Source organism: Zeus faber, assembly GCF_960531495.2.
Source record: "Zeus faber genome assembly, chromosome: 20".
NCBI lineage: Eukaryota > Metazoa > Chordata > Actinopteri > Zeiformes > Zeidae > Zeus > Zeus faber.
Window position 1 is genome coordinate 23,120,016 of NC_137207.1, and position 24,439 is coordinate 23,144,454.

Sequence of the window (24,439 nt, forward strand, 5' to 3'; positions counted from 1 at the left end):
TAACATTGTGATAACAATAATAATTTTAAGAACTGAACCACCATTTGGGGTTCTCAAATCCTGGGTGCTGGAATGGGGGGGCACAGGGTATTCCAGGTATTATGGAAAATGCGGGAACGTCCACAACAGGTATTACGGTAATAGAACGTTGGCGATAACGTCTAAAGCCCATCGCTGTCGTTTGCAGCCGCACGATGAGTGTGTGTTGCTTGCTCATCTCCGCCTCCACCTCCGCCCAATTTGCGCCCGCCGACCCGCGATCTCCGCGCCGCCGTGCCTCGTTACTAACTCGGGTGGCCATTTCCATGACACCAAAAAAGGAGGACACTTTGGAGGGAGGGGAAAGCGCGAGCGAGTGTCCCCCTTAGGCACGGTGCTTTTTTTTTTCCTTCCGTTCAATTGGGAAATTGAGTAAAATAAAATACATCTAAAATATTTTTATTTGCTTTATTTAGAGGAACGGGACACGCCATCGATCGCTGGCGATCGCTCCCTCTCCAATGCTTCCGTTACGCATGGAGAGGGAGGCAAATTGCGCCCCGATCGCCGCTTTCAGCCAGTAATTTGTTAGACCACAAATGTACACTTACACATAGCCTATTTTTTATTTTATGCTCTATCTGTCTGTCTGTCTGTCTGTCTGTCTGTCTGTCTGTCTGTCTGTCTGTCTGTCTGTCTGTCTGTCTGTCTATAAATTTTTTTTAAATCGATTTATATTTTTAGAGAGAGGGCAGATTGAGATGGTTTGGACACGTTGCGTAGGAGAGATGAGAGTTGCGTTTGGGAGGAGGAGGCTGAGGATGGAGCTGCCGGGCAAGAGGAAAAGAGGAAGCCAAAGAGAAGGTTAATGGACGCGGTGAGGGAGGAGGTGCAGGCGGTTGGTGTAAGGGAGGAAGATGTGCAGAACAGAAGGCGTCGGAGGCAGATGATCCGCTGTGGCCACACCTAACGGGAGCAGCCCAGAGAAGAAGAAGATAATACCATGAGATAAAGTCAAAAATGGGGATGATCTCAAAAGGAGGACAAATAAGCCTCCAGGCTCAAGGCTGCGCTGGTAGATAGACACGGTACTTCAAAACTGGACCCTGTGACCTAAAACTGGATGGACGGCCGCCCTGTTCCCAACACACTAACATACTAACACACTATCCCAATGAAGACAAATGTATTCTGTTTCCTTAAACAAATAAAGCACCGTGGGTAACGGGGACACTTCCTCAGCAAATTCAACATTGTTCGCTCACGTTTTAAATGCTGTAGCATTAAGAACGTTATTCACCTATTTTATTCTGGTATTCACCCCTTACTGGTACTGGTGTCAGACCTTTTACTGAAGTAAAAGTAGAAGTACCCCCGGCAGAAAATGATTCAAATGAATCAATCAATTTCTTAAATATACCTAATGTGAAAGATCCTGATCCTGATTAGAATTTACAAAGAAAATACCAGTATAGGTGGTGTTATAGGTATTTACAAGGATATGGACCTGATGAATAAACTAAAGTAACGTGACTGTTACACCAGCACGACTGGTGTTTCACGCAGGCATAGTTAGAACCCAAAGAGAAGTTTATGGGACGGGGGTGGCGGGACCTTTTCGTAAAAGAGACGTCAGAAGTCATCCATCCTCCCAAGCAGAGCCCTCCTCGGGCGCCGGGAGGGAGGATTTCAACCGGCGGTCGGCTCCACCCGCGGGGAGGATCCCTCATCGTCTGTTTGAACTCCGAGGTGACAGCAGAGTGGTTGTTGGGGTCGGAGGCGGGACCCCCACTCCCCCCCCGCTTTTCACAGCCTCCCCCTCCATCCTTCGCGGCGTGGAGGTGTAGAGCCGGGGAGCATACCTGTCTCCCTCCTCGGAGCCCTCAGCTCAAGCCTCCTGTCTTCTCTGATGGCCTTGTCCGGCGCTGCCCAAAATCTGTTCCGCTCGGCGTCGACAAAAAAAAAAAAAGATCTTTATTTGTTATGCAGGTTATGAGTTTGGTCTCCGCTGCCCTTCCCTCCGCGCGAGGTGCGCAGCAAACATAATTTGTGAGCTTGAAATATAAGAGTGATGAGCTGGAATGCCCCCCGTGGGACAGAAGAGTTGAACCCCAAAGGTGGACGTAGGGGAGGTGGAGGGAAGGCGCCAACGCAGGTACTGTAGGGCAGGAGGGACGGGCTGCTCAGACAGGCCAGCCCATAAGGGCGTGGAAGCGCATGGCGCAGTCGAGTTGTCTGACAGAACTAGCACCGCGAGCCGCGCATCATTTGTGGTTGTGGTTTGTAGACATGCAGCCAATGGCCGTCCATGGCCCTTCAAACTCGGCGATGGGTCGCCCTGCACATTTTTAGTATCGCATCTCCACTCTCCCTCATCTGCTGTCTCCTTCTCAACCCCTCCTCCCCAACCCCTCCACCCCTCCAGGTGGGCACCTACGCGCGGGGGATCCTCCAGGTCCGCTACCCGGTCTGGCCTCGCTACGGCAGCTTCCTGGAGCAGGTGTCGGACGACCGCCACCTGACCGTGGCCACGCTGGAGGAGCGTCCCTTCGTCATCGTGGAGGACGTGGATCCCGGGACGGGCACCTGCGTCCGCAACACCGTGCCCTGCCGGCGGCAGTCCAACCGCTCCGAGAGGTACGGCGGGCGCACGTACACGCGGGCCTCAACGCGGACCGGCGCGTCCGCGTGCGCATGTGTGCGTGGGGCCGTGGCGAACGAGCGTCCGCTTTTACAAGTGACCAGCAGCACTTCAATGCTTTCCATCCTATATCTGTGATGTTATTGAGTATTTTGTGTCATTAAAAACATAATTAGCAGTGTATTTTAGGACAGTCCCTAAACACAAGTCGCATAGGAGATGTAATTCTCATGAAATTAAGATTATATTCCTGCGACCTTGTGTTGCCATTGAAACTATGGCTTAATTCTTCATTTTTTGTCAGTTATTGAACCCGCAAATACAAATTTGTCAATTAAAACTATCTCTACCCAACTCCAGAAGTGTGCAGCATCACAAATCCGAAGACCATTCCCGCAATGATGGTAATACTGTATAAGCAAATGTAAAAATAATGCATTATTATCGTGATGTTATAATCATTTCTAAATACGTAATCCTTGAAAAGCGGGCGGGGCCTCTTCCAGCCGCGCCGGCTTCAATGATAGAGTGATTGGTAAGCATTGGTGAACATTTAAGAAAATAAGTCGAACACCCGGTTAATCAGATGGCGGGGCGGCCGTGCTCTGAAATACACGCGTCCGCGCACAGTCCAGCACGGCTTTCACACACCTACACCTACGCAAAACTCTCACCACCGCTCGCATCATCTCGCTCTCCTCCTCGCTTGCTCGCCCTCTCTCTCTCTCTCTCTCTCTCTCTCTCTCTCTCTCTCTCTCTCTCTCTCTCTCTCTCTCTCTCTCTCTCTCTCTGTCCCTCGCTCTCCGTTCTTCTCTCTTCCTCAATTATCCAGTAACAAGCCATTTGGTTTTTATTCGTGGGCATTTTAAGGCTTCATTAAAGGAAGAGGGGTTCGCGGGGCCTCGCGGTGCCCTCTGAGTGCCGAGCCGGGGGGGCCGCGCTCGGATCACGGACGTGGCAGAAAACAACCATTAAACAGCCCCCACCTCCAGCCGGCACAGACTGTGCTCTCCGCGAAAAACAAAATGTCTTTGTTGCGCCGACATTCAGACATAATTCACCCTCTCCGCTTCCGCCTACGTGCCCCGGCTGCGAGTCTTCCTGCGTGAAATACCTGTAGTAAAGGAAGATAACCGAGGTAAAAGTTTGACTCGTTAATTAATCTGTAAAATGAGTGAAAACGTCCTGAAACGAGGATTATCACTGTAATCTTGTGATTCTTTTATTAAGTTCATTTGGACGTGGAATAGCTGAAAGCATTAGGCTTTGTAGAAAGTGGAGGGAAAAAAAACAACAATTCTAATATGGTCTTTTTTTACCATCGTAAAGCTCAGTTTGTCACCAACAATAGCTGATAAAACGAAAGGATGTCGCAAAACAAAACTGGAAAAGCTGATTGCGGCATCTAAAGCCCTTAATGCCTTTTTTTTCATTTTTCCAAATGATCATCTATTAATAGCCCCTTTTGCTGCCTAAAGAGCTTCCTTCCTCCAAAATTGGATAAGCCAAACGGAAGTTATTTGGATCAAAATGAATATTAAAAGACACGTATCAACATGTTATCTAATGAAACCACTTGGAACACAGTGGCACACTTTCAACGCCAGCCCTTTGCCGGGTCGTTCATGCATTCATGACGGCTGTACTGAATGCAGGATTCGACTTTGAATAGTCACGTAGTTGACGGAGGTACATTTGTTTTTTTTTGTTTTTTTGTGAAAATGAGAGTGAAGTCAAACTTTGAATGGCATCACCATCAACTTCATGATGACCCATATATGTGTATGTATATATATATAGATATATATATATATATGTATATACAGTATATCCCCATAAATACAACGTATCTTGTATTCAGCACAGTGCAGACAGAGTGTGGGTGTCCCACTGTGTTCAGTTCTATTTGTTTGTCGGTTTTTTCATGTTGAAGTTTGTGTGTGAGTGTGCATGTGCGTGTGCGCGTGTGTGTGTGTGTGTGCGCAGCGCGCACCACGGTTGCCATATTAATCAAAGAAAGATATGTGTAGCGGGCGTTGTTGGGCACGATGGCACATTGATTGCCCGTAAAGAAGATTTATCCGCCCGACGCGGGGACATCTATCACGGCACGGGGAGAGACAACGCTGCCACGTCCCTCCCCTTCCATCCATCCTCGTCGCTCCCTCTTTCCGTCTCCCCCCTTTTTTTCCGTCTCCCCCTTTTTTTCCGTCCCCATCCTGCTCTCACTTAATTTCAATCCCTCTCTCCGCCGCCGCACGCCACGTTTTGGGGGCAATCAACAGACGGAGTGCAAGACAGGAAGACGGAGGGAGACATATATATATATATATATTTTTTTTTTCTTTTTATAAGGAGACAGCACTTACTGGAATGTCACCTAGTTTAGAGCCGCACTCAAATGTGAGCAGCTTTCCCAAAGAGCAGATGTTGAGCGTAATTACAAGTTGTTGTGTTTTCCGTGTCCCGCTTATTAAGGGCCGCCTCCTTGGACGGATGACGACTCCTTGAGCCAGAACCGGGACGCGGCGGCTTTACCCCCTCCCTCACCCCGCCCGGTGACCGGGGCCCTAGGAATCACACCCTCTAATAGCCCTTGTTTATTCCATTCCCGCGTAATGAGAAAGCCTGCTTTGGGTAACAAGCGGTCATTACGCTGATTGAAATCCGCGCGGTTTGCAGGCGACGTAGCGTGATGGTTGCAGTCGTGCATAGTTATCGCCGTCGCACGTAAATGGTCGCAATAATAGCAGATTAAGGGATCGGCGGCGTGTGACGCGCACACGCCGCCGATCCCCCCCCCATCTGTCCCACTTTGCACCCCGCCTCTTTTGCCCCCCCCTCCCCCTCCCCCCCGTCTTCACTCCCTCACGCAAAGGGAAAAAAACGATGCCCTGTCAAAACCTGTCTGGCTGTTGCGCGGGTGTCTCCTGATGTCTGACGCTGAGCCGACTTCCTCGTCTCTCTCCGGTCCTACTCCCTAATGGTGCTCCCCTGCACGCTGAACTAGTTTCTGAAGCACGCAGCTGCCATTAATCCTCAGAGAGCGTGTGTGTGTGTGTGTGTGTTCCCGTGTGTGTGTGTGTGTGTGTGTGTGTGTGTGTGTGTGTGTGTGTCCCGTGTGTGTGCGCGTGTGTGTGTGTGTGTGTGTGCGCGTGTGTGTGTGTGTGTGTGCGGGTGTATATGCGTCCTCATATGTTTGTCAATTTAGGCTGGTGTGTGTGTGTGTGTGTGAGTGTGTGCGCACACTGTTAGTGGAGTGTGTGTAATTATGACAGGTGGCCGACTCCTTCACTTTCAAGCAGCTAACGAACCACCCTCCTCCGGCAGAGAGATCCTTGTGCGGCCGTGGAAATCACGGGACCCCCCCCCCCCCCCCCCGACCCCCCTCTCTTCTTTCAACCCGTCGACCCGGCGCCTTGAACCTAAACTCATTGTGGTTTTTACATTTTAACCCCTTTGATCTCTTTTCCCGCTGCTGAGTCACCCGAGCTGCCGAGGCTCGTCTTGTCCCGGACGCACCGAGTCAGAGGCTTTTTTGGGGCGTGGGGGGGAGGCGTCAGACCGGCGCGTCGTCAGACCGGCGCGCCCTTTTTCGGTATTCCGCACGCAACTCCTTCCCCTGCCAAAGCTTCGTCTCCGACGGGATGACGGCGAGGCCTGAGATGAGAGGTTTCGGGTTCAGGTGCGGCGGCAGGCGGGGGCTGTCTCGGGGCCCGCTCACTTTTTTCCAAGCGCGACGGTCTCCACCCTCACCCTCCAGTCTCCACCCTCACCCTCCGGTCTCAAAGGGAGGGCTCACGGGGGGGGGGGGTGTTTGAAGCTCCGTCCCTACCCTCCCCCTTCCCTGCGCCGCGCTCCCGCTCCTCACAAAGCTCCTCCATCGCCCCCCTCCCCCTGTGAGCCCTCCCTTTTTACCGGACGCAGCCCCACGTCTGTGAACTCCGGGTCACCGGGGTTTGAGTTGCCGGCGATCGCGGTGAAATGCGCAGTGGAGGTTGTTTCGTTGTCTCGAGAGCGAATTACATTGGCGAGAACGTCAAACCCCAGGGAGGACCGCGAGACACGGCCCTGACGGTACTGCGGTACGATGAGCCGACCAATCAATAAGTCTAAAATTTCTCGTGATTCTGCAATAATAAAGCCCGGGCGTCTCTGTCTTTTTAAATTCGGACCGAATATCGGTGTTTGGCCGGCGGTGTCTAGCTCCTTTGACAGGACTCCAATTCTTCTTTATTTTCCCTCAAGTTTTCAGTTTGCTCTTACTTTATTTCTCCCAGACTCTGTTTTGGTCTTTGCTCCCTACACCCCATTAGCCAGCAAGGCCGCAGGGAGCATCATCGGTGCTCGGTTTGTGTGTGTGTGCGTGCCGCTAATACCGTGCCGCGCACCCCAGACGGTCTTTGATTAGAGGCCATCAAAGCCACTGAGCCGTCCAGGCTGCCTCCCACTTTATGTCTTCACACCGGTACCATTTTTTAAGCTGGTTTGCTGTCCTGTCCAAGGTACACCCTGGTAGCCGCACATCAATCTGCGATAACGAGCCGCCAGGCGCCCCGCGCCCTTCGTTTGACTGAGGTCCCGGGGTCGCCCGTGGACGTGGCCGCACTCACTCTCTGACAGGTAAGCGGGTGAAGCAACATCCAAGAGCAACGGTCGCCGGATCCTAGAAATGAAGCGGCGGTGCGATAGACGGTAAAAACAGCAGACGCCCCGGTTCGGACAAATACACAGCGTGTCAGTGGGGGTTCTGCCGCTTCGTCCGCTTTTCATTACAACCGGCCTCCTGATATACATCAATGTGTGCGTTCGAGTGCCCGGTGAACGCGTCAGCTCATATCCGTGTTTTTTTTCTCTCCCCCTCCACGCCTCCTGTCGGCAGTATCATCGGCCACTCGGAGCCCTACACCAAGCTGTGCTGTAAGGGCTTCTGCATCGACATCCTGAAGAAGCTCTCCCGCAACATCAAGTTCTCCTACGACCTCTACCTGGTGACCAATGGCAAGCACGGCAAGCTGGTGCGCGGAACCTGGAACGGCATGATCGGGGAGGTGAGCGTCGCAGTCGGCACGCGGACCCGGAGACCCGCTGTCGCGTCGCGCGAGGGGCCCCAAATGCTTTGACGGTTGTGCCGCACGACAGGCGTCGATGGGGCGAGAAAAGGACGTGACTTTTGTATGATTTCAGAAGGGCATTTACATACAAGCCAAATCAGATTTCACCTCGGATATGACATAGCTTCTGGATTGTGGTCAATCTGTTGATCAGTCATTTGCATAAACCTGCCCCAAGAAGGCACCTGTCTTGCGTGGCACCAAGTGGGAACCGTTATGGCCGAGTGTTGAAGCAACTACAGAAGTCCTTTAAGCTGCATCTATGCAACGGCCGCTATAAAGCTGGTATATGGCGACTCCCGAACACCTCAGACTCAGTGGAAGTCAATGGAAAAACAATCTTGTTAGGAAAACAAAGTCAAGAATTGAGTCTCCATAGCCAGCTGTACTTCTCCTGATAAGTGCTTAGTTGTGATTTTTGAAATGTTATTGTTCCATAAAGAAAGAAAGTTTAAAGAGGGCCATAATTTGGGGCGGGGTTACCTTGACGGACAGGTCTCCGTGTCGTGTTTGGGGTGGTTTCACGAGCCCCACCTCAGCAACACCAAGACGCCTCCCACGCTGCCCAAATTTAGAAAAAGAAACTCGTACCGAGTTGGTGGCGAGAGTAAACCCAAACCCGAGGCTTCAAATCGTCAAATCAGAAACCCAGCGGCTGACATCACAGATGCTACAATTTTTTCCTACAGTCTGATGGGAACTTGCTCGGAGAGGAACCGGGCAGTATTTGGGAGAGGCTGTCAGGCTACTCTCAAGTATGTGATCTCAAGTATTTGGATAAAACATGAAGAGCCATGAAAAAAAACAAACCGTTCATCTCGGAGGCAGAGACGTTTCTTTAGAGCACATTTTTAGTAGACTTATGACAGGAGATCCCTCTAAACTGTATTTTGACCCATAGATTTGTCAAAATTGCATTGGAGAAAAGCAGGTCTGTGGTAAAAGCCAGGTAGCCAATGGGCTTTACGCAATCTGTTCTCTTTCACACTTGTTAATCCAGCAATGTGTGTGTGCTTGTGTGCGTGCGTGTGTGTGTGTGTGTGTGTGTGTGTGTCTGTCCCTAATAGTTATGGATGGTCAGCGGCGTGGGGGCCCTCTCTGGTGGCTCTGTAATTAGGTCAGCCGTGCGAGGATGTGGATGCACATATGGAGGCTGTGCACATACCGTCACACACCCAGACACATCAAACACAGCTGGATCCTAATGTGTGCAACCCGAACAGGTGTTCCCCAGGAGAGCCTGCCTGCATTTTGGTGCCTGGCGGCACTTTGTGTTTGTTTCGCTTAGTTTTGGGCGGGCGTGTGTGTGTGTGTGTGTGTGTGTGTGTGTGTGTGTGTGTGTGTGTGTGTGTGTGTGTGTGTGTGTGTGTGTGTGTGTGTGCGTGTGCGCGTGTGCTATATTTGTCAGAATTCTTCTTTTTGCAAAATTCAGGGTGGGGAATCTTGAGCTTGGAATCATCCCGAGATGTGGAACTCCCCGAGGACGTTTAAAGTAATGAGCCGCTATGTTATTTATCTCTGCAGACAATAATTGTGAAAGTCACATGTGGGGGTTTCTTCCCACTGTTAAGAGTTTTTCTGGCCGGTGCTTGACCACGCCCCGTTGTCCGCCACGTCACACTTTACAGGGAATCTGTGTACTTCAACAAAGTGGGAATACAGCTCCCGCACCCGAAGGAGGATTTTCTGTAAAATAAGAAAGAAATTATTATTATATATTTTTTTGCTGCTCGGAGGAACGCGCTTCCGCGGCTTACGCTGTAGTTAAGCAGGAGGGAGTCAGGTTGGAACAGAGAGTCTGTTTCCCACCTTAACTTTAAACGTTCCCTATTCCTGTCGCCCCCTCCCAGGTGTTCTACCAGCGGGCCGACATGGCCATCGGCTCCCTCACCATCAACGAAGAGCGCTCGGAGATCATCGACTTCTCCGTGCCTTTCGTGGAGACGGGCATCAGCGTGATGGTCGCCCGTAGCAATGGGACAGTGTCCCCTTCCGCTTTCCTGGGTGAGAAGATCACATGGTATAAAACGAATAATTTAATTATACAAAAAGATAAAAATATAAAATAATTAATAATAATTAATTTAAATTAAACAAAAAAGCTAGAAAAATTCCCTTCCAAGAACTGATTTGAGATCACAAGAGTAAAACATTTAATCAATAATAATAATAATAATAATAATAATAAATACTGATAATAAACCCAGGTTAGTTGCAGCAATTGCACCAATGTGAAAACAAGCCAAAAAACAAAAGAAACGATAACTAACGTACTACTGCACAACGTGAACTGGAAACCACAAATAATATGTTCACATACTCAAGCTCTTGCAAACATTTCACAGCTTCACCAAGATAACATGCCTGGGGACCTCCAACACAAATTCAGTTTTCCAAGTTCCCATGGAACTCAGCAGACGGCTGGAAGTGATCCTGCTGTCTGTCGTCTCAAACAGCAAGCAGGTTTTGTGTGGTGCCGCGGACCTGTGCGCAGATCGGCGCAGATTCTGCACCGCCTCCTATGTGAGAAAGCCTGCAGAGTTAAACCCTGCACATACACCGATCAGCCACAACATTTCAATGGCCCCCTTGTGAAGGGGTGCGATATATTAGGCAGCAGGTGAACAGTCAGTTCTTGAAGTTGATGTGTCGGAGGCAGGAAAAATGGGAAAGCGTTACGGATCTGAGCCACTTTGAGAAGGACCAAATTGTGATGGCTAGACGACTGGGTCAGAGCATCTCCAAAACGACAGGTTTTGTGGGGTGTTCCCGGTACGCAGTGGTTTAGTACCTACCAAACGGGGACCAAGGAAGAACGACCGGTGAACCGGCGACAGGGTCATGGATGTGCATGGGCTCACTGATGTGCATGGGGAGTGAAGTCTAGACCATCTGGTCCGATCCCACAGAAGAGCTACTGCAGCACAAATTGATAAAAAAGTTAATGCTGCTCTGATAGAAAGGTTTCAGAACACACAGCGCATCGCAGCTTGCTGCGTATGGGAGCGGTCAGAGTGTCCATGCTGACCCCTGTCCACAGCCCAAAGCTCCTACAATGGGCACGTGAGCTTCAGGAGCAATGGAAGAAGGTGGTCTGCTCTGATGAATCACGTTTTCTACGTCATGCGGATGGGTGGGGTTAGGGTCCGATCCCGTGGAGCATCTGTGGGAGGTGCTGGAACAACAAGCCTGATCCATGGGGGCCCCACCTCCAACTTCCAGGACTTAAAAGATCTGTTGCTAATGTCTTGGTGCCAGATACCACAGGACACCTTCAGAGGTCGAGGGGAGCTAACAATATTAGAGGTTAGGTGGTGACGTGGTTTTAATGTTGTGGCTGATCGGTGTATGTACAGAATTGGATGATGACATCACAAAGTGGCACAAAGCCACCACAGTACTTCCGGTCCCTCCGCGTCGCAACTTCTGGTGCCTCAGCTCCGCTTTTTACTAACTCCTCCTCCAAATCCGGCCCGATATGGCTCAAACTTGGACCACAGCATGTGTGGACTAGCCCAAATACAGATCTTAATCATTCGTGACCGTGGGTTCCTTGGTCTGAGCACTTTCAGCCGGAGAATAGCTAGAAGAATACAGGGGCAACATAAACAATAAGGTTCCCGCCCTTCGGGCTGGACATCTTATAGTAATAATGCAAAACATTTGAAACAAAATGTAAACCAAAATATTAAATAATGAATATTAAAAATAATAATAATGGCCCAGTATACCGCTGACTTTTGGGTTTCGATTGTTTTAACTTACGCAAGTGCATCATAGCCGTCCGAGGCGAGCGCTGGCCCACCTGCAGCGATGTCTGAGTCCAGTGATGCTGCTGCTCCCCTAAGGGCCGGTGGGAGAACTTCTCTGCTCCCCGGATGTCTCCACTGGCCTACTTTAACAAGTTCTGTTCAGGAAACTTCCATTAAGCTCGAATCCCTCAGATAACTCTAGCTTACAACTAAATCCCCTCACAGGACGCACGCACACACACACACACACACACACACACACACACACACACACACACACACACATACGCCCACACACACTCACCTAAATCCCTTTTTTCCAAAACTCCAAACAACAAAATGCCATTGCAAAAGCTCAAAAATCCAGGGAACGGTGTGCTCAGATGTTCAGAATCAGAATCAGAATGAGTTTATTCCACCAGGTGCATGTACACGTACCAGGAATTTGTCGCGGTGAGGATCTACAGCTGTACTTTCTACAGACGCATAGCAAGTCTCAACAGCCCGAAAACTAAATAAATAAATAAACAAAAAACAAACAAACAAATAAATAAAGAAATAAATAAAGTATTATTAAATAATAATAATTTAGAAAATTGAATGAAAAGTAAAGTAAAAAATAAAAAAATTGGCAAATAACCGGAAAGAAACCCCAAAACAGAAATTGTTAAATATATGAAAATATACAAATGCAATTCTATGCACCGGATAAGTTATTGGTATGGGGTATATAGGGTGTACATTTAAATTACTGCTATGCATTAACTAAGTTATTCTAGTTTCCGCCCAGTGTCTATCCTCAGGCCTCCATCACAGTGCAGAGTCTTGGGGTTGGGTGGGGTGTAGAGCTTGTATTAACCCCCCTCTGTGCCCCCCCCCCCCAAAGAGCCGTACAGCCCGGTGGTTTGGGTCATGATGTTCGTGATGTGCCTGACGGTGGTGGCCGTGACCGTCTTCGTGTTCGAGTACTTCAGTCCGGTCGGGTACAACCGCAGCCTGGTCAGTGCCAAAGGTGAGTCACCCGTCTGGAAGCCCGGCCTTTCTTTTGGTCTTTTTTCGGAGAGCGTCTTGAGGGAGGGAGACGGTCGCAAAAATATATTGTTTGCAAAGATACAGGTTCACCCTCTGCTGGGGATGTTTCCATCTTCCATCAGCCAAACAGGTTTTTTTATATTTAAACATGTGTCGTGTTTGGCCTTTCACACTGTAAGCAGCCTGTGAAGTAGGAACAAAACATGCCAATAATAATAATAATAATGATAAAAATAATAATAATAATGATAATAATAATAATAATAATAATAGTACTACTACTAATAATAATGATAATGATAATAATAATAATAATAATAATAACAATAACAATAACAATAACAATAATAATAATAATAATAATAATAAATAAACCTGTATCCTAATTCGTTTAGCAATTAAGCTACACATATAATTTGATTGTAGTTGTTTTCCACGATATTTCCATTTGGTTAAATATTTCCATTTGACAAAGTTACTTATGATGCAATATATCCATTTTGATAAGGTTATTCATTTCAATTTGGTTGATTTGTTTTCGAACAGTTCTTGATAGTACAGTCCTTCTTTTTCCAGTTTCTCAGTTAAATTCTAAGATTGTGACAGTTCTAAAAAAAGTGAACGTTAATGTTTCCTAACAAGATAGAATAAGGCATGTTGCTAATTTTATTGCAATATCAAACTTATATCTTTACATGTTTGGAATAATAAATTCATTGGTTATCGTTATTGTTTTTGTTTAGTATTATGTTTTCATTTGTCCACCTCAATTACTTGTATTATGCAATTTATTGATGACTATACAGTTAAATCTACAAATTATTTGCAGTGTTAGTTATTTCAGCAATGAAGTGGCACATATTTATTGACTTTATTTCATGGCATCGTATTTACATTTTACTTAATTTGTCTTCTGTCCCTTTATTAATCACGGTGAGGCTGTCATTTCGGATTTCCCGTTTCTTCAGTCGGTTCTTGACACTTGAATCCTCCTTGATTCAAGTTGGAAGGACTTGCATTATCTAATGCCTTCTCCTATTTCAATTGAAGCCCTCTACGTTTAGCTGCAGGAAGCTGCGTGTAGATGAAAATGTCTTCAAAACCACCGTCCATGTTTGGCTGCAAACCACAACTTCTCATTGTTATAACTCACCGTGTTGTCCTTGGAAACAGAGCTGCACTCTCAGTGACGGACGGGTGACCAGCAATGACCGAGTGACGTAATGACGCGGTGGCGGCTCTCTGTGATTATTTATAGTTTTCCGGGTCCTAGTTTTCCGGTGCGTTCTCAGTACATGAAACGCACCATGGACTCCCACAGTTTGTACGTGACGACTTCCTCGAATCCCTCAAAGTAAAGAGGGACACAACGAACACAATACCTTAATTTACTAAAAGAGCACAAGAGATAAAATATCAACCGAAAAGCCCCTCCGACGTCAAGCAGGTAAGACGACACACACACGCAGTTTGTAACCTCTGCAGGGCGATGGAGTCTACACTACGCAGCTCGCATGATGCGGATGGGCGTTCGGTGCCACAACCTGCACATATGTAAGGAATTGGATGATGATGTCACAAAGCGTCTTACTCCGCAAACTCATCTCGCTCCACCGCCCGACCGCAAGTCTTAGAACCTTGACGTGTCGGCGACACGCAAATGAATGGCTACTTCCAGGCAAATTTAATCGGTTTTTCACGAATACCTCCAAATGCTGATCGATATGGATCAAACTTGAACCACAAGACGTCAGATACACCTCAACCAGGTCCGTGGGTCCAGCGGTTGTTGTTTTCCAGGCACTTTTAGACTGAGAAATGCTAAGGACGAGGAGTAAAAATAATTATCCAAACGATAATCATGTTAATAATAATAAAAAAAATTAAAAAAATAAATAAAATAATAATAATGATAATAATAAGAGCACCTTTCATACACGACATGTAAGTAAAAGCGCTTAACATTAACAGGTCATAAAATAGTCACAATAAAAGCAAAACAAACAAGCAGAATGCATTGACAAATTAGAAAATTAAAGAATTATAGGAATGAAATTAATTTAAAAGGGTAAAAATAAGCTAATAAATGTACTAGAAGTAGTCTGTAGTAGTCTGATAGCAATTACTGGGAGCTTTGAGTAGGCTCTCACAGTATTACACATTATTACATTACTATTTTAATGGGCTAATCTCAATTATTTGAGCTAATTTCAATCATTTAGCAAAATTGTTAGATACCATAATTACATGTTTCCATCTAAATTAATGGGAATTTTAAGTGAATGTTAGAAAAATTGCATCTAATGAAATGTGAATTAGGTGAGTTTCCATCATTCGAGGGATGAGGAAAAATGAACTTTCTACCTTCTGAATTTTTATATTCCAATGCTCAAAGTCAACAAATGGCTCTTCTTCATAATGTGAATGTGTATTATTGAACTATAATAAAGTTATACTATGATAGTGGCATGAAATGAACAAAAATGACAATTAAATTGTTATCCACAGTTGTTAACTGTATGGTCGACTAAAATATCATGATCGTGGCAGCCCTGCCGACAGCTGTCTCATGAGACACGCTGACAGAACGAACAATCACACACACACACACACACACACACATACACACACACACACACACACACACACACACACACACACAGCTTATTTCACGGTTTGGTGGGTTCCGTCTCCCGGTTGCATCAAACTTCCGCAGAACCCTCAAGGTCAAGGTGTCGAAGTCACCGTTGAGTTTTGCGCTTCCGCTCCATTGTTTCGTCGGTCGTCGGGAAACAGCGCGGCGGAGAGGAGAGGAGCTTATCGCGGATGGCAACAGCCCCCGGCACTGCCCCCATCTCGACGGCACGATCCCAGCCCAGGCCTCGCTGGCGTCTTCTTATTGGTAGGGCGGGGCGCAGGTTTAAACACAGTCCTTTAATCAACGGCGTGGGCGTGGTGGCGGCAGCCGGCGCCACAGTCGACTGAAGTGATAAAAAAGACTCTCAAAAGAAAAACATATGACAAACAGAGAGGCGTCTGGTGTCCGAAGTGCAAACCCCACGTTTCTCTGAGAGCTTTCGGGGGCGGAGCGGCCACCGAGCAGCGTTTTTAGCCTTCCGCCGCCGCCATCCAATTTGCCTCTCTTGCGTTGCTCCCGTTTCTCAGCGGGATTAGGCCCGGGCTAATCCATCCCAGGATGCGGTGCCGACCGAGCGTGCCTCGTCTCCGGGTCTAAAAGGTCATTTTCCTCTTTTAATTAGCGTTTGTCGCCACGTTAATCGAAGTGTGATTTATGACCGCGGAGCGCTTCGCTCGTCCCCGCGCGCGCGCACCCGCGGTTGGTGCGGTCGGCGGAGTTTGGAGCCGAGCGCGCGGTTGCCACGCGGTTGCCACGCGGTTGCCACGCTGTTGCAACACATGCATATGAAAGGAGGCACCGCGGTTGCTTTGCCGAAGAGCGGAAACCGGTGACTTGAGAGAGGAACCTCGGATCTACCTTGGGTCGCGTTCCCGTTAACCCTCCATCAGCGCCACCGCTTTTTTTTCTCCCTCCCGTCACCAGGGGAGGCTCGGCCGTCGCCGGAGGCCACGGCAAAAAAGAATCTCATGCTCTCAATCTCTCTCCCCCGTTACCCTCCCTCCCCCTCCCCTGTGTTCCAGCCCCCGGCGGGCCCACCTTCACCATTGGGAAGTCGGTGTGGCTGCTCTGGGGAATCGTCTTCAACAACTCGGTTCCCATCGAGAACCCCAAGGGCACCACCAGCAAGATCATGGTGCTGGTGTGGGCCTTCTTCGCCGTCATCTTCCTGGCCTCCTACACCGCCAACCTGGCCGCCTTCATGATCCAGGAGCAGTACATCGACACGGTGTCGGGGCTCTCCGACAAGAAGGTGGGGAATGGCTAAATAGTAAGTGTGTGTGTGCGTGCGTGCGTGGGTGCGTGCGTGCGTGAAAGACTCCTCAGAGATGGTGGTTGGCGCGCGGAGGGGACTGAAAACCTGCAAATGTCAGCCGCGACGTGCGTGTGCTATGTCACGCAACGTGGCCCCGGCCTTCGGAATGTTCCAGGGGTCCGGGGGCGGCGGCGGCGCCTCGAATGTCGGATCAATTCACGCCGTCCGTCGATACAGACGGCGTCTGCCCGTCGATACTCCCCACCTCTCGCCCCATGTTCGCATTGTTAACACAAGATGTTCCAAATGTCAGGCGGCTAAAAATATCAGCCCCGGTCACCGAGGGGGAGCCAAATCCGCGCTCTTCCCTTAACAGTGATATACGCGGCCACACACGCACGCAAGCACGCACGCACACGCACGCACATAAACACAGGGATATTAATACCGGGCCCTCTCATTAGGGCGGGGGTCGTTTAGGGCTCGTATTAAATGCAACCTTTGCATTCTCTGTTCCCGTCCCTGGATTAAGCTCCCTCCCTCTGTAATCTATGGCTGTATTAGCTGACTATATTAACGTCTTCTGCCAAATGCACGCTGTGCCGCCGTACAGGCCCCCGATGCAGATTAGCCAGGTGTGCGGATCGTTCGGCGCTCACCTCCGCCCCCCGTGCTCTGTGATCCCGTAAGACTCGCTGAGATTACTCTCCAGCTTAAGAGGAGCGCAAGTGGACGCCCGTGACTTTGTTCCCTTCTTCCGGCCGCTAATCTCGGCGTGGGCGGATGTTTGAGCGGCTGATTACACGGCGGTGGCCCGTGCGGTGGACGCGGCGGGTCGGCGACATGTGGGACGCGCGCACGGTTTTCCTTGGTCGGGTTGTTTATTTGCGCTCAGCTTGGAAAGGTCAATACCCTAAGCAGGATGGATGGTTCCCTCCTGTTTACTGTCTGATAGAGCTCCAACGGAAGAGTATTATTAGGGTGGATGTCACCCCCTCCCCTCCACCGGATTGTACATTAACTTTGAAGCGATCGCAGAGTAAACTGGGGACTAATCTACGGCCACGGCATTGATTTAAGTGGATGCCAGTGAAAGAGATGGGACCTAATTGAATGGATCCGAGTGGAACGGCCGCTCCCGGAGTCAGCCGGTTTTAAGTGGAACCATCGTGATCTGATTATTTTGGGAAGAACGAGGGGGGGGGTTAAGTTTACCGTGTGTTCTTCATTTGTCAGTTTCCCCGCCTCTCTCCTCCCGTTTTTCCCTCTCCTCTCTCGGCCGGAACCTGCTTCATTCCGCCATACACGGCCTCGGGGAAGCGTCGGTACTTTGAAAGCACGGCCGTGCACGGCCACCCGAGGGAGAAATCTAGTTTGGTTAACGAAAGCCTGCTTAGAAAATGTGTTTCAAATAACTAAGTAAAAAAATAAAAAATAAAAAAAAAAGATCAAATTGACAATTCACGGCGTCACTGCCTGAGCACTGAGCCACGCCCGCCCTTTTGCACACGCAGTCAGGTATGCGGAGGTGGCTGCCCGACGACGGCATCGCCCGGTCACGCCTCCACAGATGAAGGAAAAAGGGGGCGGGGCTGGTCAAAAGGGCCTTCAATTACAGGAGAGAAGCAATGTCAAAACAAAAGATCATTCCTTTCCTTTATGGCCCAAAACTGTTTGTAGTTTCAATAGTTAACTACTCAAAAAATGGCAAAAAAGTCATTTAACCACTTGAATCACGATGGAAATATGAATGCAGTTGAACTACCAGGAAGCTACTGCAAAATGTTTAATTACATGTAGTTCACAACTTCCCAACACTACGTATATGAAGAATTTGTTCTGCTTTTGTGCTTTTCACTCAAGACAATTATCAATAAAAAAAAATGAAAAAATTACAGTCAGAAAAAATTTAGAATAAGAACAATATTAAAATAAAAGTAAAACCACAATTAACATTAAAATTGTCAAAAATATACAAATAGCAAAAAAATAAATCCAAAATATTAACACACATATATATATATATATATAAAAATATACAGAATGTATAATTACAGAATATATATGGAACATCTTCTCATCCATCCATCGCTCACCCACGTCTTCTTTCTCCCCCCCCCCCCCCCCCCCCCCCCTGCAGTTCCAGAAGCCGCACGAGCACTACCCCCCTTTCCGCTTCGGCACCGTGCCCAACGGCAGCACGGAGAGAAACATCCGCAGCAACTACCCCGACATGCACACGCACATGATCAAGTACAACCAGAAGGGGGTGGAGGAGGCGCTCAACAGTCTCAAGATGGGGTACGGTGCGGCGGCCGTCCGATGCCCGGTCCTAGCCTACCGGACTGTACAGACATGGAGTCTCCACAAGGGGAGGGGGCGGTCGGGGGTGGGGGTTGGGGGGTCAAGGCGTCCAGCTCCAGAACTAAACAAGCCGTAAGGTGTTCGAGGCCGGAAATATCCGTAATTGACCTTTAAAAGGACCCTGCAGCATTGTCTTCCAACGCAGCCGCTGGGCTTTGCGCCGAAAAATTCTATTTGGATTTCAACTGTTTTCCTTTTCAGGGGCGGGCATGTTGGTTTTAAATTCCGCAAGTAATTCGAATGTGCACGGTCAGTGTTAAGTTGATCGGTGGCTCAGTGGTTACTGTCGCTCCGTCGTCGCGCAGCAAGAAGCTTCTGGGTTTGGGTTTGACACCCCCGCCGACGACGCCCCCGAGCAAGGCGTCGGTTCGAGATCTGGAGTTGGTCCGGCGCGGCAGCCCACTGCTCCTGGACATGTCTAGACACCGGGATGGGTGAACTTCAGAGAGTTAATTTCCCCCTGAGAATAATCAGAATCAGAAGTTTATTAGGGAAGTTTATTCCGCCAGGCTCATTTACATGTTCGTGAAATAAGACGCGTGGGTGAGTTTCAACAGAATGATCGCATTTGTAAATGCTTGACAGTCTGAGGAAAATAGATAAATGAATAATTTAATAAAAAATTTAATAATACAAATAAAATGGGGAAAAAATTAAATTAAAAATAAAAATAAAATAAAATAAAAATAGAGACAGAAAAATAAATAAAATAATATAATAATAATAAAATAAATACACAACAGAAATATTCAAATACATGAAATTCTATGCACAGGATACGTTATTGGTATAAATTATATTTATAATTTATTCGTTTTGATTACCGTTACTAAATTGTTGCAGTTTGTACAGTGTTACAAGAATAACAAAGTAAATAAAAGAGTAAAAGGTTTTTTAATTGCTCCTCCCGCACAGGAAGCTGGACGCCTTCATCTACGACGCCGCCGTGCTGAACTACATGGCCGGCAAGGACGAGGGCTGCAAGCTGGTGACCATCGGCAGCGGGAAGGTGTTTGCCACCACGGGCTACGGCATCGCGCTGCAGAAGGACTCGCGCTGGAAGAGACTCATCGACCTGGCGCTGCTGCAGTTCCTGGGCGACGGTACGAGCTCAGCGGGGAACGGGCGGGCTCTCTCTCTCGCTCTCTCTCGCTCTCTCTCTCTCTCTCTCTCTCTCTCTCTCTCTCTCTCTCTCTCTCTCTCTCTCTCGCTCATCAGGTGTGTGTGTGTGTGTGTGTGGGGAGCATATGAGCCTTAGAATTGGAGTCAGCCCAGGTCCACGTGTGCGGTATCACCGAGGGAGCAGCTTACAGGGAAGAGTTAATATCCTTCTAGAACAGCGGGGATAATATTATCTCCGTCACACACATATGGATACCTACAGACACACACACACACACACACACACACACACACACACACACACACACACACACACACACACCGCGATGACCGTCAATAGCCTCCCCTTCCCACGCTCAAAGCAGGGCCTCAGCTGCTCACACATTAACGCCTGAGGCTTTTCATAATAGTCTAATAAATTATTTTACGGCCTCCATAATGCATCTGAAGAGCTCCGTGTTTCCTGGAGGCGGCAGGATGCGCGGCGGCCCACTGAGTGGGAGGTGGAGTGTGGAGTGTGGAGTGTACCCCCCCGAAGGAGCATATTATGCGTTAATTGTACTCAATGGGCTGTGTACATCGCTCTCCAAACAAAAACAACAAAAAGAGCAGAGTGGGCAAAACAGGAGAATGGGAGCCGTGACCGGCGAGTGTCACGCGGCCGCGGTAAAGTGGGGGTGGGAGGTAAGGGAGCAAGTGGAGCTCCAGCGGGGCTTGATCCAAAAGGAGTTGTCACCGTGCTGGGATGGCAAGCCGACAGTCACATGGGAGAGGGAAAGAGGGGAGGAATAATTAAAGAGATCTGTCTGACAGTTACATGACAGACACACAAATTAATTCAGTGACGGATTGGCTGATCGGGTCATTGATTTTGACACAGATATTCCGCGCACACACACACTGATTCTCTTCCGTTCACATCCCATTACATCCCATCTCTCTTTTTCTCTCTCTCTCTCTCTCTCTCTCTCTCTCACCCTCTCTCTCCTGTCGGCACATACACCACCCCCCCCGTCCCCTCCCCTCCATCCTTTCGAACGCGGCGCCATCGACCCAGGGGACACCCAGCGGCTGGAGACGGTGTGGCTGTCGGGCATCTGCCAGAACGAGAAGAACGAGGTGATGAGCAGCAAGCTGGACATCGACAACATGGCGGGCGTCTTCTACATGCTGCTGGTGGCCATGGGCCTCAGCCTGCTGGTGTTCGCCTGGGAGCACCTGCTCTACTGGAAGCTGAGGCACTCCCTCCGCAAGTCCCGAAAAATGGACTTCATGCTGGCCATCAGCAGGGTGAGGCTCCCGCGTGTTTTTGGTGTCGTTGGTTTGATTAATGAATTGGCGGATCGATTGGTCGATGGGTGACAAGTAACCCAATGGCGTGACGGATTTCTAATAAGGTTGGCTGGTTAAATGAGGGACTGGGCGAGTTGACGCCGCGATGGTTGGCATTGAGTGTAATGTCTCCTGTGTGTGAGGGAGCCGTTACGCAAGGATGATCGTCGGGAAGGGGTGTGTATTTGCACATAATTACACAGTATAACCTCAAGACCAAACATGTTTGCACAGTTGTTCAATGTTGATATTAGGAATGTCTGGATTAAGAACAATATTAATGAGGGGAGAAAAACTGTTGTAATTTGCCGTTTACCCCGTTTTATCACAGTATATTCGTAGGTCTGTAAGAGAATAGGCCTCTAATTAAGGAAGTGGGTTTCAGTCCACCTTGAGCCCAAATGTGGCGGTTTTCCTTCTTTTACGGGCGTGTGTTGAGTAGGATGTGATGTCTGTAGGTCACAGCCTCCCAGCTCCTCCGCCGTGTAATTACACCACCGGGCCTGTATCCGGGGGTTTTATCAGATTAGGAGCTAAATGACTATCTGATCATTAATCAGGCCGGAGGGGGTGGGGTCCCAGGGGCCAAATTAAATTTGTCCGTGTCAGGTTTCCTCAGCCAGCTGTAGGCATAGAGCGATCAGGGGATTTGCCTCCCTGTTTGTCCACGCAAGCAGGTCTTTGTGTTTGAGTTGTTTTTTTTTTTTCGTCTCAGCTCCAACAACGAGCACCGGGGGGACGCATAATGAAGTCCCGACCAACACGTGTTAAAGTGCTGGAACAAAATGACTCGGTGCAATTTACTTGCGGTGCCTTTATCCACTCTGGAGATGTTTTTTAACATCATTAACAAATTTGCGTAAATTTCCACTCCCCCTCTTGTCCTGTTTTCTTAATGGGTACTTCAATTTAATTTGATTAATTGAATAACGTGTAATTGTGGCCTTTTAATAATGTGATAAATGGTTGGATGATTCATGGCCCTGCAAACTCCTTGTTCTTTCCCAATTTTTATTCTACTTTCTTCGTCCCTGTGTTTCTCTTTGGTTTTTATTTTCCCTCCAGGGAATCTACAGCTGTTTCAATGGGGTGGAGGAGCCTGGGCGTTCCTCTGGTCTCGCCAACCCCGACCTGACCTCCAACTACGCCCAGGCCAACATGCTGAAGATGCTTCGCACCGCCAAGGACTTGGTCTCCACCGCTAATGTTGAGAGTTCTCTGGACAATGCCACCAAGACCATAGAGCACTGGAGTCGCCACGGCGGCAACCTGCCCGTCAGGGCGTCGCAGGTCACCACGGAGACGGTTCCCGGCGGGTTTGCTTATATCACGGAGAACCATTCCCCGCTCCCCCAGCGTCCCCTGACACCGCCTTTGGCCTCTCTGAAGCAGCAGAGGGGCATGTCCCGGCCAACGCCTCTACGCTACACCCTGCCAGCCCGCTCCACCTCCTGTCTGTACGACAGACCTCTCCCCGTGTCCAGCCTCAGCAGCCCCCACCTGGCCGGTGGGGATTCCCTCCCCTATCAGCACCCTCACCACTACCAGACCACGGGGAGGCTCTACGTGGACACCCACCCCCGCTCACCCTTCATCCCCTACACCGAGCTGCAACTGCCGGACATCTATGCCTCCCACCCTGCCTCCCTGTCACCACAGCACCAGCCCATCTACGAAGGCTTTTCCCGGAGGAAGAGGAGGTCCAAGAGCTTCCAGTGCGAGGACCTGGGAGGCGAAAGGAGGAAGCAGAGGGACCAGGAGAAGCGCGGCAAGTCTCCCGTCTATCTCACTGAGCTGAAAGCCAACCACCTCCTAGACAACCACGTTTCGGCCCCCAGTGTCAACAACCTTTACCCAGGGGACGTGCTCTGTCCTGAGGTGGAGAACTATAGCTCCTGGCCCCCAGAGGAGCTGCTGCTGAGAGGGAGACGCAGACACCGCCGCCCCTCCTTCCTCAAAGCGACTTGGGGGAGTGAGCGAATTCGCCAGCAAGACGAATCGCCGTCATCGGTCTCCCTTTCGAGCCAGTCACCTTCCACCTTGCCGGACGTGTTTCCTTGCCCTCTAGTCCAGACAGCGCCTGCTAAAGCCTACAGCCCCGCCCACCTTCGGCACAGCCTGTGCCTGCCACGGAACCAGGCCTACCTCCATATAAGACAAGACCAGAGGAGGCCCAGCGGGCGTAAGGGCCAGAGGCTACGCTACTCTCACTCCACACACCTGCCCACCTACGGGGAGGCGGTGCGGCAGGCGGGGGGCCTGGGGCTCGGAGTGGTCCGCAGAGCGACCAGCCTGCTCAGCAGACAGTACTCCCACTACCTGAACTCCTATCCCGGGCTGCCCCTCTACCATGGTCCCATGGACCTGCAGTCCCACACGCAGGCCCCCGGCGGCCAGCCCGGTCCCAGTCCAGTATGCCAGCTGCTGGCTTGTGGTGGGGGGCGGTGTGGCAGCCAGCAGGCCCTCATGTACCAGGACAGCCTGTATGGGGCCTACGGTGCCTATGGGGTTTTTCAGGGCTCTCAGACTAGATTAGAGGCCCAGCCGGTCCAGGGAATGGAGGGCCGGCCTGATGGGGGCCCCTGTGTACTGAGGCCATGGAGACGGGTGTCCAGTTTGGAGTCTGAGGTGTGAGTACGGCGTCAAGATGACCGTAGCATGGATGTCCGTGGTGTGGTAAAATAAATAAATAAATACAACTTTTTTGGAAGGGGAGGGGGGGGGGGGATTTTCCTTACCAGTTGTTGAGCGAACACACAACTGGAGAATACAAAGTAAAGTACTTGTGGTTAAATGTTATCGTTGCATTTCTGTGTGATTATCATGGTGGTGGTCTGGGTTCGGAAGCATAATGTTTAGATTTACAGGTTTGAGTGACATTACAAAGTCAGTGACAAACAAACTTTACACCTGGCATTAATGTGCGTACGGGTTGTCGGGCTACGACCAAACCGAGAACAACCCATAAAGTGCAGGTTGAAAAGCGCACAAGATGCATTGCGAACCCGAAGCAATAAACGTCTGCGAGCCGATCCAATAATTTTGCAAAGACAAGTCGGCTCGGCGGGTAACACCAACGTCATAATTGTAACAACACGGCTCATAAATAGAATATGGAAATGTAAAGCAGGGGAAGTAGGAAGCAGTGTCAAAATGTTGGAGGACCGTAGCGACAAAAATAAATCTGATTATTATTATTATTTTTTATTA

General features: G+C 49.3%; 1 protein-coding gene across 1 annotated transcript in view; it reads left to right on the top strand.

The window, feature by feature from the left end:
• The window catches only part of LOC307245784 (glutamate receptor ionotropic, NMDA 2C-like), a gene marked incomplete at both ends in the record, with an annotated part of 43,384 nt that extends 19,521 nt beyond the window's left edge, over window positions 1-23,863 (top strand). The window contains 9 exons of the mRNA XM_080021459.1: window positions 2,405-2,616; window positions 7,503-7,671; window positions 9,585-9,738; window positions 12,373-12,498; window positions 16,179-16,408; window positions 18,552-18,712; window positions 19,691-19,878; window positions 20,955-21,187; window positions 22,295-23,863. Of these exons, the coding sequence (XP_079877585.1) occupies window positions 2,405-2,616; window positions 7,503-7,671; window positions 9,585-9,738; window positions 12,373-12,498; window positions 16,179-16,408; window positions 18,552-18,712; window positions 19,691-19,878; window positions 20,955-21,187; window positions 22,295-23,863 (3,042 nt within the window). The remainder of the gene's footprint in view (window positions 1-2,404; window positions 2,617-7,502; window positions 7,672-9,584; window positions 9,739-12,372; window positions 12,499-16,178; window positions 16,409-18,551; window positions 18,713-19,690; window positions 19,879-20,954; window positions 21,188-22,294) is intronic.
• Between the last annotated feature and the right edge of the window lie 576 nt (window positions 23,864-24,439).